The following is a 13,905-nucleotide window of genomic DNA, read 5'->3' as shown; positions in this document are numbered from 1 at the left end:
ACTAGCCTGAAGTGTTTCCCCTGAATCTTGCATGCGTTGATCTAGTTCCTTATTGTTCACCGTTTTCCTTCCCCTTTAGTTTAGGAGACCCTTTCACAGCAATGTCTGTGTGTCAGAGTCCTGCTCACTCTGGGCTGTTCGTCCCTCCCTCCTTTTACTGTTTGTCTCTTTCTCGTGGTCTAGTCTGGTCCTGGCCTCTCTTACTGCCACTGTAGCTGTAGTTGGCCCAGCTCTGCCACAGTTTTCCATCAAAACACCAAACCTCAATGGAGCATTCAAGCCCAGGCCCGCTCCAGTGCTGCCCCTCCCTCCTATCCCACCCTGTTCTGACTCTGCCTGCTTTATCCCTCTCTCACTCCCTGCTCATGTAATGGCCTCATCCAGGAAGAGGTCCTAGCTTGAAGGCTTTTATTGCTAAATCTGAAGCATTGAATGAGCTGAGTGAGATGTTTACTTACATGTTGTCTGTTGGTAATCAGTTAAAAAGCTCTAGCTTTAGCATTTCTTTTGTCAGAGTTTGTATGTATGATCTCAAAAAGCTGAAACCTTAATCCACACAAGAACAGCTGCAATTATTGGTGTTATTCTTGTAGAAAGATTTACAAGAAAACCCTTGTAAGTGCTGCAGCAGAGCAAAGCTTCTATGGGCTGTTCATTGGTCGAACTTGACGCATACAATTATTAAGTTCTTAATCCAATGCGTGATACTATTTATTAAATCCCATGCCTGCATAGGATAAATTGTCAGACATGCATTTTAAATCATGAGTGCCACAATGTATTGCAAAGTGTGCATCTAAGGCTGCAAATATTCATCACTTTTCATGAAATAGTACAAATCAAAAAAGAAAATCAGTTCTGGTTAATTCTCAGTTATCATTTAAGTGTGTTGTTCTGTAAAACAGTACACTGTATAGTATCTTCAGGGCACACAACAATGAACTGCTGTTGTCTTTTGGACATTCACTGCTTATGTGGAGCCTTTGATATTGTTTACTAAAGATATAATGTAAAGATATCTTCGCTATGACTTTTTCAGTATATACTTGAAAGGCCCTTTTAAAAGACAAGACGGCTTTGCAATGACTGGAGCATGTATCCATGAAGATACAGGGCTTCTTAGTATTTGGATATAAGAGCCTATAGGACATATTTTATAGTTTGTAAGTGAAGACTCATTGTACAATCACTTCAGAAATCATCTGTGTGTGTTGGATTATGAGGACACTATAAAGACCCTTCGGTGTTTATGCACAAACACAGATGCAAATGTGCACACAGCTGATTTTATCATCATTCAACAATCGTACACTCTGAAGTTAAGCTTGTACCGGTAGAAAGCACTGTGACTCTGATGTCTTCTTTTCCACTTCATTTGTGATCAAGGTTCTCCATCTCTTTCGAAAAGGTTCAATAGTGCTCAAAACCTATAATCAATACTGGTGTGTTGTGTAGCTACGCTGTGATGCTGGTAGGTTGTCATTTTATTGGTTTTTCGATTTTCTTTTCCACACACCATTTCCCTGTAATAGATTGAAAATCAATGTGATAGCAGCACTCTAATTTCCTTCAAAATGTTGTATTTTAGTCTACCTTCTTTTTGCTTCAATACTGGTCTCCGCAATGCCTGAAATTATGTTTTCTAATTATCCGTCTATCCCATTATCGTGAGAGTGATATCTCATTGATGCCAAGAGGGATTTTTTCATCAAATTTGGCACAAATATCCATGTGGATTTATGTTTGAGCTGGCTAGCATTGGATTCTTAAAGGCCAAAGTCCCAAGAAACTGTATGCTAATGTTGACACCTAGCACGATAAAGTGATGACGTTTGATATCCAAAAGGTCAATTAGGTATCGTTGGTATCCATCTGAACTGTGGTGAATATAAAAATATATTCTGTGCTTCCTGGTTACAGATGTGTTTGAGTGATGTGTCCCGTCCAATTTCAGAAACAGAAATGTCAGTGGGGGATGAGGCTCAGTGCAGTCAGGAAGAATCTCTTTTTTTAGGTGTGAGGTTTAAGTCCTGATAGACTGTAGCCTCCTACAAGAGGAGAGTTATTCAAAAAGCTTGTGCCCAGCTTTATGGGGTCAGCTATCATACCTGCGTAAGGGTTTTAGAAGTGTACAGTTCCTGGATGGACAGCAGATTGCACTTCTCAGCAGAGCAAACGATACACTGCGGTCGCCCCTGTTCACAACTGTAAGAGCATTCCTAGCTAGTGATGGAGGACGTGAGGATGGACTCAATGATGGCGGTGTAAAAGTGCACCATCATTGTCTTTGCCAGGTTGACCTTGTCAGCTGATGCAGGAAGTACATCCTCTGAGGTGGGTGAAGTTATCCGCCAACTTCAGGAGCTAGAGGCTGCGTCTCAGGTTGGTTATTTTCATTTCCTCGCTCCTCGGTATCACCGGAAGTTGATTTGTCTGCGCCATCTTGAGTAGCGTCCCATGGCGCTTATTTCTGCCGGAGGACCGAGGATCGAGGAGTGATAATGGAGGAGCGATAACCGAGGAACCACCAGACCATCCTCCGGTGAAATCCTCAGATACTCGCACCGCCCCCTTACTGTGTATCGCTCACTGATTGGACGATGCAGCGCATGCACTGATCTGTTGCTTCTTGACATGAGAGCAGTTTCCCAGCGGAGTGAAGAAAATACATGAAACTCACGAGAGTCACTCCTCAGTTTATACTGTGTTTTGTTTCAATTAATGCATAATTTAGTTACAAATATGTGATATATCTGAACAACAAAGTGGTCAAAAAATATTTTATTCATTTATTGGAAACATTTTCATGATCGCTTTTTTCGTTTATACATTTTAAGAATGGCGTTTATCTTTTTTGAGAATGAGTTCTTATTTTATTTTATTTATTTGGGTCTACAACAGATGATACAAATGTATATGTCAGTAAATGTGTACTAACAGAGGCGGGGGTGTGTGTGAAAACAACGGGGACAGAGCTGCTGTCAGACATCAGCTGTGCGGTGTCATCACAAACGGACGTCGCTTCACGTGACGCTCCGGAGGAAAGGACGTCCCATTGCTCTTAAAACTAATTTCCCTGCTTCTCGTGGTTTCCTTGCGTCTCTCCATGCTTCCCTAGTGGGAGGGACTAAACGCAGGGAAACTACGCAAGTGAAGGACGCAAGGATTCCATTTAACCGACCTGAGACGCAGCCAGAGAGTCGAGTTGGTGTACAGGGAGGAGAGCAGATGAGAAAGAGTGCAGCATTTAGGCAAACGGGTGGAAATGGTTCAAGACCCTCTGAGTCTTTACCTTCTCTTCCTTGATGACAACCAGACAGGTGGTTCCTCTTTTAGTCTACCTCCAGCTCATTGATTTTTGATGGTATTGAGCTTCTTCCATGTTTCTCACTGGAAAGTATTCACAGAAATCAGACATCACACAATCATCCATTTTACCAGAAAATACACTTACTGCTTTTTATTGAATCCCTCAAAAAGTCTTCAATTCCTATTATGTTACAAACGGCTACTTGGCTAGTTGGTGGAGGTAGGAGAACATGAGGCAGAAAGTCTTGTTTTTAAAACTAACATTGGAAAAGTTGTTAACAACCTTAACAGTTTACAAGGATTCCGATTTGGTTGCCAGGGGAAACAAGGGGCCTTTGACTTCCAAGCCCTTGATTGGTTTATGCTTTTTTCTATTTGAAGCCCTTTTCTCTTTTAATCAGCCCATTTTTTATCTTGTGTTCCAGTACTCCTGATGCCTCCTCAACATTTCTCAGGGGTTCTAGTTCCCTCTGTTCTCTTCTTACTGTCCATTGCTGTGATCTTTCTTCATGACCTCCCTTTTCCTTCTCTGACGCTCTCAAATAAACCTTAGACAGGTCAATACGTTTTAGAACTTTAGTCATGTATTCATGGTTATTTGAGATATAGATACCAACCAATTCTAACAAAGTTATTTTACATTTCAATTCAAACGGTTTTAACCTTAAATAAATCATCCTGTAGTTGTACAACATTATTTCTCAAAGCCATTATAGACAGCATGCTGCATTACCCAGCCCCATAGTTTGCCTGTGAACATTTTCATTTGTTCCTTAATGATGAACCAAAAACAACATGTGCCTACTCAGTTTTGCCGTCCCATAGCTTGTACGTAGGCATGTCCCAGCTCAGTGTGTGTTTATGTGCTGACTTTTCCATCTCTCCAATTCAGAGGTTTCTTAGGGAGTGGGCTACTTAAAGCTAGTTTTTTTTTTCTGCTGGAGGCTCTGGAACTTATTACAGTCTGAGGCATGTTCATAAACGGGCCATTCAGCTGGCTCTGAATGGGACACACTGTCGCCAGGAGAAAGAGAGTTAATGTGGGCTAGTTAGTCCTCCCTATTACTGAAGACTGGTGTAGTGATTCCTGTTACTGTTTTCTATTATAATACAGTGTGCATTTACATTTTGAAGAATACCAGCGCAGTTCAAAGTTATATCTGATTTTGTATTCCCTTTGTCCATTACATTTCTTTAAGCATTATGAAAAATGTCAAACCTTACTTGACATGACATTCCTATCAAATATGCCCTAAATAAATCATCTAAGCTTTATTAAGCTTAAAATATATATTGAGTTATTTATTTCCTGTCTGAGACATCCTTCTTTTCCATGCTCAAGTCTTCATCACAATAAAAAAAAAAAAATTAAACAATGTCTAAATCTGTGTTTATGTTCATTTAACTTAAATAAGGGCTCTCTCTACGCTATGCTCACTGTGCAGACCCCAACTGGAATTATGTTGAGCTGAAGGGCCAAATCCATAAGTATTCAGGAGTTTTTCCATTCATTTTATAGTGCATTACAAATAAGAATTATGAAATGTGCCTTTTTAAATAGCTATGCCATAGATAATCTCAATGGTTTACAGGGATTGTAAAACGTTTTAGTTTGGCGTGTGCCCTTATTTAACCTCCATATTAATCTTAATAGAGTACTGGAGTTAAATATGGTCGTGTGTATGAATAACTATTGACAGATGGGTCAAGTTTTGTGAGAAGCTTACACCCACAAATGCTAATACTCTTTTCTGTCCATCCCAAAAGAGAGGATGGAGGCTTTAACTCATGAATGTAGAATTGATTATTCCTGTCTGTGCTACCTTAGGACTCTAGGAAAATTAATTAACAGTGCAGTATCTCCTTAAATCTAAATTGTAAATCTGTGTTCTCTATTTGCTCCTGCCTAACAGCAAATCAATGAAACAAATCACTAACCTCCTGGAAAACATGTTCTTTAACAATATGGTGCTGACAGTATCTGTAAATGATTTCATCAGTGCATCACTCTGAGGCAGTAATCGGTCTCAGGGCGAGCTGCCTCGAAGGAAACAGGCCATGGATGTGACTATATGATTATTACAGTCAAGTCATGATGTCTGTGAGGAAGTCAATCATGGCACGCATACACACACACACACACACACACACATCTGAGATCTGAGAGGCAGCGAACATTTGACCTGGAAAAGGCTTTAATCTGCAGCCGAAGAACTCTGGTGTTTGATCAGGATTATCCTGTTTACCACTATATGCGTCTGAGCGGAAGCTGTCAGTTTGACATCTTGTTTTTCATCCTTCATATAGGCATGAAGAGAGCTCAGCTTTTCTTTGCGTTATAAAGTGTCTTGTCTTTTATAAGTTCCTTTCTTTTAGATACTGATGAACTTTCTCTTTTATCTTACAGGTTTCCCAAGAAAGCAAACAGGTAAGAATCTTTATTTTTTAATTGCAAATATGTATGCATGTTTATGGGAAGGTAGTCCTGTGGCCACACACGCACGTATACACCAGAAGTTCAGGCACAGAGCTCCAGATGAAGGAAATGAGGCAGGTTTTTACTAGGAACTGCTGTGCTGCAACACAGAAGTCTTCAGAGCTTGGACCAAACATACCCTCTCTCTACCCCCCCCCCCCCCCCCTCTCACTCATGTACACACTCACACACACAAACACACAGAGAGTGAGGGACAAAGGGGTCCCTCTTCTGAGGGAGGTCCATCACTGCCTTTCACTGTGAACAGAACAGTGGCCTTTCACAGTTGGGGCCGCTATAGGCAGAGGCAGCCATACAGAGCCTCCTGAGGTTCAGCCGGAGTCTGGCCTTGTAGCACCTCCTCTGAGGAGCGTCCTTTCTCTGGCCTTGCTCCCTGGGCACTCAGCGGAGCGGCTCCACATCCTCTCTGGCTGTCACATTATACAGTAGACACACTTGCCACGATTCATACACTAGGAGTTCCTCTTGCCACATTATTCAAAATGCTGAAGAGAACAATAGCTGTTTCTGTAATTCCTCCTGAACCTTCACTTGCCTGCATCTTAGGCACATGCAGGGTCGCAGTACAGCAAGATGCAGTGACAATGCCTGTAAAAAGTGCTACTTATAAAATATGTCACACACTGGGTAAAAGCCAACATGTTAGCACCTGTTTCTCATGGGTTTTCTCTCCCCCTAGATCCAGCAGCATTCTCAGTAAAGACCACCCCCCGGACAAGAAACCCAAAAGTGACAAAACCTCACTTCCCTCCAATGAGTTTGACCCTACAGGTAACATCCCACTTTCTGTTTCAGGCTCACACTGCTCTTCTAATTCACTCTTTCTCTTTATCTCTGTGTCACCCCATCCTGTTCCTCTATCTCTATGCATCACTTTATCTGACACATTATCTTCTTTCTCTTCCTCTCACACATATCTCTCTCCTTTTCTATCCCTCTCCTTATAAACACACATACAAACCAAGTCTCTGACAACAATTGTGCTGATGATGGTTTGTTTTATGCACAAGGTGTGTGTGTGTGTGTGTGTGTGTGTGTGTGTGTGTGTGTGTGTGTGTGTGTGTGTGTGTGTGTGTGTGTGTGTGTGTGTGTGTGTGTGTGTGTGTGTGTGTGTGTGTGTGTGTGTGTGTGTGTGTGTGTGTGTGTGTGTGTGTGTGTGTGTGTGTGTGTGTGTGTGTGTGTGTGTGTGTGTGTGTGTGTGTGTGTGTGTGTGTGTGTGTGTGTGTGTGTGTGTGTGTGTGTGTGTGTGTGTGTGTGTGTGTGTGTGTGTGTGTGTGTGTGTGTGTGTGTGTGTGTGTGTGTGTCTTGTGCTCTCTTTAACAACTACATGCATTTGACTTGAATGGTCTGATTTGAAATCATTATTTGATATTGTCTTTCTTTGTGTGTTGATTCGACTAATGGACACTATACTATGTTTTCATGATTAAATCCTCATTACACTGCATTATCCCAGTTCACTCTGGCATTACATGCTGTGGATTTTAAACCAATAATCAAAGACATGTTTGGTAATGGGATCCACAGCTGCATGTTAAAGTCCTCGTGAATTGTTGTAGTTCTTCATAATGCAGTGCACTGAGGGTTTTATATGTTCAAAGTTGGGTGGTCTCAAAGCATTCTTGAAGGGCACAAAAAAGCCACTAAGCCTGTTATGCACTCGGGCTCGGAGTTTATTGCAGGGTGAGATCTTCAGGGTTCAGAAACAGACTGGTTTAATATGGGGACAATCCCTGTGGTGTTTGTCAGCAATCAGGGCAGTTTGATTTGAGATATGACTGAAGCTTCTGTATTACAACGAAATCGAAAATGCTCTGCGCCACATGGTGGCTTATCTCTGTATGATGCAACACAACATAGACAAGACGTGCTCTTTCAGTGGTTACACAATACATGCACTTTTGGCTTGTCTATGTGTAGCCTCGCACTAAAATATGTTTTCCACCTATTTCTGATGGTTTTGTCTGTGTTTGGATTGATGCAGTTATTAAACTGTTAAAGTTTTAAGTAAAAACATAGAAATCTTCATTTAACTGAAACTTAAATCTTTACGTGCTTCCTAGATTATCATTTCTTGTCATGGCCTTTTGCATGCCTGCATGGTGCTACTATCTTTCCCTTCTAGTTTTCTGCACGAACTCTTTCACTGTCTTTTTTGCAGATTTCCTCCTGAATGCACTGTTCTGTCATCATTTCAAAACGGTTTGAGTTTATTAGGGATGGGCAGGAGTAGTGAGATGCTGCGGAAACTGATGTTTACGCTGACTCTTGAGATTCCCATGTGTACAAAGGAATCATGTGCAGTAATTAGGTTATTTATTACCTTTTTAAAAGGCAATAAATATACTAAAATATCCTTCCTTTTTATTATAAGCTGCAACTTTATTTAGTTTTTTTTTTTTATCATCAGCTTTGTTGACACAACTTGTAATATAACCTTTTGTTGTTGTTGACAGACCAGAAAATGTATTGAGTATAACTGCAATTCCACTGTCTTCTTCTTACGTAAAGACATTGCTGTTTGACCATAATGGTGCACTTAATCAAAGACTCAATTCCATTTATATAAGTATTATTATAATATGTTCAGATATCAAGGACTGAAAATGTTTATTTTATTTAAAGGTTCTGTTTCAATTTAAAATGTATTCACTCAAACCAATCAAGATCATTATTTTAATGCAGGATAAAAAGTTAGATGAAATTGTGGACCCTGTAATTGTAGCCGCAATAGATTGTTAGAGTGACCCCTATAGGAGGGGAGGTATTTAAAAAATGGTACTTTCAACAAAAAACAATCTAGTTTATTTCTAGTGTCTGCACTCCTGCCTGTCTAGATCATTATGTTTTATTAAACTACCTTTTTGTTTGTTTAATTTTTCTTCTCCCATGATTGTTTCTCCCTCATAATTTTCTCTTTCCTGTTTTGTGTTTCCTTTCCTTGTGTTGGTTCTCGTTCGTTCTGTTTGTGTGTATGTATGTGTTTGTTTGCTGCTGTGCTGTCTGCGCTGTGGTCTGCGTGGTGGGGGCTGTGAGCAGAAGCTCTGGTGGTGCAGAAGAGTGGCAGCAGCAGTGTGCTAGCAGAGGGGAAGCCTGAGTCCTGTGGTAAGATGCTCCTGTTGGATTGGCTGCTGTGACAGCTGCATCTAAACATGCTTCAGATCGTGCTGTGAAATTGCCACTAGATGTTTTGTTTAAATCACAGTGAAATATAAGTACTTGCTTTTATTTCATATATGTTTATTTATTATAATACTTAAGTGCATGCTCAAAGGTCTGTCTTGCATGGTCCTCTAAGTTGGTCACAAAATGAGTGATGAGAGATCATCTTAACGGATAGATAAATATATAAAGATATGAGTCACCTGCTTGATGCAACAGTTCAACTTGTGCCGAAGGAAACGGGGCAATACACAGTTTATCACGGAGTAATCTACCAGACTGTTTCTGGAAACTGACATGAGAGGTTTTCTGCATGTTTGCACTTCTCTGGCAGCTCACACCTTATGGAATGTCGTTTGACTGCCGTAACTAACAATTATTTACATTATCAGTCCATCTGCCACTTGTTTGGTCTACTATAATCAGAACATGGTTTCGTAAGTCCTGTTACATTTTTGTGGCAATGTGGCATCTTAAATGTAGTGTCTTTGTTTATTCACACTTCATCAACTGTAATTAAATAGTTCATTATCATTCAAGATAAAGAAAAGCAGTTAATCATACATATTAAGAAGCTGTAAGAAGGGAATATTTAGCATCAAAGATTTCTTTTGATAATTTTTGGCATGGAAAAGCATCATTCTCCAGATAGGATTACATTTTTTTTTTTGTCAAAACCACTTTAATTCCACTGTACATTTATGAGTTTAATCAATTATTTGTATATATTTTGCCAAACTAAATATTAAATACAATTTTTACCTCAATCAAATGATTGTTTGTAACTATTTCCACCGTGAGAAAAGGTCACTTTCACTTCACCTTTGCAGCTGTGCTCAGTACTACTTAAAAGCAAAGATTTTGGATTACTAGGATAGTTGCATAGTTTACTATAAACCATAATCCCATACTTAGCCATGTCCTAATATTGATGTAAAATGTCAGTTAAGTGATCATGCAAATGGGATTAGAAGTTAAGATCACACAGAAAATAATACTTTCAAGATTACAGGGACTTGCTTTCTAGAGTAAATCAAAGCGGCCCCTGAAAATACTTCTTTAGAATCCACCTCAACAGGATCATTATGGAGCCTGTCATCACACTAGAAGCTCGAGTGTTAGCTTACTTGCATATGTGACAACATTTTCACAACAACTGTCCTAAGATAGACGGATATTGATCATTTATTTCATTTGAATTGATTTCCAACAGAACTACTTTAATCAGGTGCCTGGTCTCACATGCATTGAATTGACAAAGCAAATCTGAAGGGAGCTTTCGGAAGGACCTGTTTCCGCTGTTATTTCTGTCTAGTACACAGTTTATCAAGATAACTCTTTAGTTTCATACTCAACAAAGGATAATAGTTCTCTGTTTGAACCAGTTATCTCTTTTGGGTTCGGCCTTGCATAAAAGCCTTTATCAAAGAACAACACTTGAACCTCTGACATTTCTTTTAGTAGACTTTTAACTTTGAGGAAAGAACTCTGACCTTATGTGCGATATTCTTACAACTTAAAAAATCTTAAGCCCCTCAAACAAAAAAAGAAGGAAGCTATAACTTTTAAAGGTCAGTGTATTCTCTAGAGTACATTTCCTATTCAGCTAGCGGTACGATTACAGATCAGTCAAACTGCTGAATAATGCATTACCTTTGATGGATTAACATGATCACAGATCTGTCAGCACTGCTCCTGGTTTATAAACACCACCCAAAGGTCTCTGAAATACTGTTAGAATAGAGATCAACATCTAGAGGCAAACTCACACAACATTCACCCATATGTCTTCATCTGTTTCCCTGACACCGCTGCCCTCTCCCCCTTTCCCTTCCCCCTGCTCCCTCAGCTCTACCTAACCCTCTCTCCACACCCCTCCCCCCAGCCTGGGGCCTTTGCCTCCCCTAACCTCTTAGCTCCTGTTCCTTCCACTCTCCAACCCCCACCCCACCACTGCCTTATCGATCGACTCACCTCTCTGGTTGATTCTGCACAAGAAACCAGTTCAAGGGTCACCTCACTCAAACCTCTATGGTTTAAAGATGACTTGCTCTTATTGCAAAGTGTTCTTACTACTTGTTCATGAGATCATGAGACAACATATTTTCAGGATTTTGCATTCTATGGATTGTGTGGTCTTTTGTCTGTACTGTTTTCTAAGTCTAGTCAGTGTCAGCCAGACATTAGATAAGCGCTAATCTGTTTTCGCTACACCTCGTAAAAAAACCTGAAAAGTAACGTTCCTCCTTCTGGCCTGTGAGACTACAACCAAAACATATCTTCACACAGAAGGCCCAACATCATTATCACAAGAGAATCTTTTATTCTTTTTGGTGTCATGTTCCAAAATGAGGCAGTAAAGAATGAGAAACTCTTTTTAAATGTGTCCAAAATACCTAAAAGCTCCCTGAGAAATGTTGCCGTTTAAATCAACAAGTTTAATTTTATGCACATGCTCAAATCGTGGGACGATGTTGTCATGCTATCCTGACAAGAATCCTAAACACAAGATGGGTCATGTGCTGATATGTTACAGGACATTTTTCACGTGTTCATCCTTAAAACAATACTCGCATGACCCAGAGTTCCCGTTAGAATATTTTTTTGCCGGTCAACATGTCCGTTAAAGTTGAAATCTTCCGGACAAAATTAGATAAGTGCCGGTTAAAGGTCTTCTTTGTTATTTATTGAGCTTTAAAACAAATTGATATGATTCGACATTAAACAAACTAATTATAGTAGATTAACTACATTATTCAAAAGTGTACAGTAATTTACAAAAACGCGGGAATAATAAACGGAGCGCTCTCTCCTTCTCCTGACAGCCCGTCAGTATCATGCAGCTCGCGGATCCAGTAATGAGTGACCCGACAGTAAAACTAAACATATCTATAACTAGTTTAGGTAGTTTGAGAGGTAATTAAAATAGCTACGTGTGATTTTCTAACCTGAAGTGTGTTTTGCTCTGCTCGCCGCTGCAGGGGATCATGCAGAGCTGCGTGTCGACTCGTCAGCAGCAGCCGATCTCTCTCTCCTGTCAGATTAGACTTTACTCGCATTTATGTCCATATCGATCAGATCTAGCTAGTTCTAGCTAATGATATGACTACCTGCTTGTTAAAAGACACCTAAACAATAAGCGTCGCTATGCAACCGGATGAGGCCACAAAGTATAGCGCAGCATTATGCATTTGTTTACATGCCCACCGGAACCCCGAGGCATTACCAACAGATCAACGCACAATCAACCCATACAGGACATCTCTTTCTCCACATTAAGTGTTAGACATTAGAATTGACAATTTTTGTCTGTCACATACTCTTTTGTCTGTCACATACTATTCTTGTCTGTCACATAAGTGGCGCAACTGATGCGGTATTGCGCTAAGGGAAAATTATTTTGACCGGACATTTTGACCGGAGAGATTTAGATTTGCCGGACTTCAGCATATTTTACCGGTCATTGTCCGGTAATTACCGGCTAACGGGAACTCTGGACCATATGCACGTACATTGAATGCATCATGGGGCGCTGTAAATGTTCCTCATGTCCCTACTGGCTGCAAAAAGATCCCTTCCTAAAGCAAATTCAGTACAAGTGATGGGGGAAACATATATTGAAGGTCAGTAGGACAGAAGGAACAACAAATAGAGATCAATAATGATATCATATAAGTACACACAGGCATGTGAGTATTGTTTTAGGATAGACTTTAGAACGTTTGAATCTATCCTGTGAGAGATCTAGCACTTAAACCACCTCAGAATATGGAATAAATGTTCAGTTTATTTAAAACAACTGTTGGGAATGTAAGCTAAAGTTTAGTTTTATTTGATATACTGGTGCCAGTGAGTGAAGTACATTTCCTTCAGTGACTTCCTGATCCTTTTAAAACACTGTTATGTCTTTCTGTCTCACTTGCAGGTCTGGTCCAGCGATGTGTAATCATCCAGAAAGATGAAAATGGCTTTGGGCTCACTGTCAGCGGTGACAACCCAGTGTTTGTGCAGCTTGTCAAAGAAGGTAAGGTTAGGTCCCGCGATTGCAATAGAGATGTGGGCTGCAGTCGAATTGTCAGTTTTGCTTAGGAACCTTCCTAACGGAGTGAAATGACCCCGAAGTCCCTCAGTGGCAGCCATGATAAGAGCCGTTCGAATTCTCTAGATGATAGGAGAGGAGGATTCAACCTTCCTTGATAACCTCCTTTAGCTTAGGAACCACTGGACCTCCCTAACCGAAAGGAGAGGAGAAAATGCTGCCCCACAATGCCTTGCAGCCGCAGCATTTATGGCGAGGGGATATTCGGCCGTTCACGGAAACAACCGATTATGACCGAGAAATGATATCATGAAAGTTACGGTGCTTATTAAGCATTTTAAAACGTATGTGGTAACTTGCCAAAGTGCTTTGTTTTGAACGTTCATCAGTATTATAATCAAAAAGAGAAATATGAACGAAATGATCAAATAGTCAACATTTCACAGTGTTTACTGAGCTGTGTGGGGTTTGTTAAACTTTTAAAATATGTTTGAATCAAGAATAGACGATAGGAATAGACAATAGTAGCTGATTTTTGGACTATTCGACTGCAGCCTTGGACTCCATCTTCATGCACTGGCATCAAACTGTCATGGTAGTTTGCTCTGAACTCACAGCTGTGAGGGGTAATTGGGACTCGGCAACCATCCCCACTCTGGCACTTACTTAGAGAAGTGAAGCCATTCCCTGTGCATTTCCTCCTCAGTAGTTTCACAGTAGCTGAAGCTTTATCATGTTGTCTAAAGAGAAGACGTTGACAGGATACTTATGTGGGCCCCAGCAGTCTTTAACTGTCTGCAGAGGATGATGAGGGCTGTTATCAGGTCACAAAAAACATTACACCCAATGTAGTGGGAGAGAGAGAAGAGGAAGGAACTGATCGAGCACCTTTGTTGCA

At 40.4% G+C, this 13,905-nt stretch overlaps 1 protein-coding gene across 3 annotated transcripts in view; it reads left to right on the top strand.

Annotated features, from left to right (window-relative positions):
* The window catches only part of arhgef12a (Rho guanine nucleotide exchange factor (GEF) 12a), a 41,504-nt gene that overhangs the window by 10,657 nt on the left and 16,942 nt on the right, over positions 1-13,905 (top strand). For 2 of the 3 annotated variants that reach the window (XM_034115075.1, XM_034115073.1), the window contains exons 2-5: positions 5,717-5,737; positions 6,486-6,577; positions 8,846-8,911; positions 12,894-12,992. In XM_034115075.1, the coding sequence (XP_033970966.1) occupies positions 5,717-5,737; positions 6,486-6,577; positions 8,846-8,911; positions 12,894-12,992 (278 nt within the window). The remainder of the gene's footprint in view (positions 1-5,716; positions 5,738-6,485; positions 6,578-8,845; positions 8,912-12,893; positions 12,993-13,905) is intronic. The other variant, XM_034115074.1, reaches the window with a different exon arrangement.

Source organism: Trematomus bernacchii, unplaced genomic scaffold (genome assembly GCF_902827165.1).
Source record: "Trematomus bernacchii unplaced genomic scaffold, fTreBer1.1, whole genome shotgun sequence".
Classification (NCBI taxonomy): domain Eukaryota; kingdom Metazoa; phylum Chordata; class Actinopteri; order Perciformes; family Nototheniidae; genus Trematomus; species Trematomus bernacchii.
Note: the sequence above shows the minus strand (reverse complement) of the source record. Positions and strands in the feature narration are given on the sequence as shown.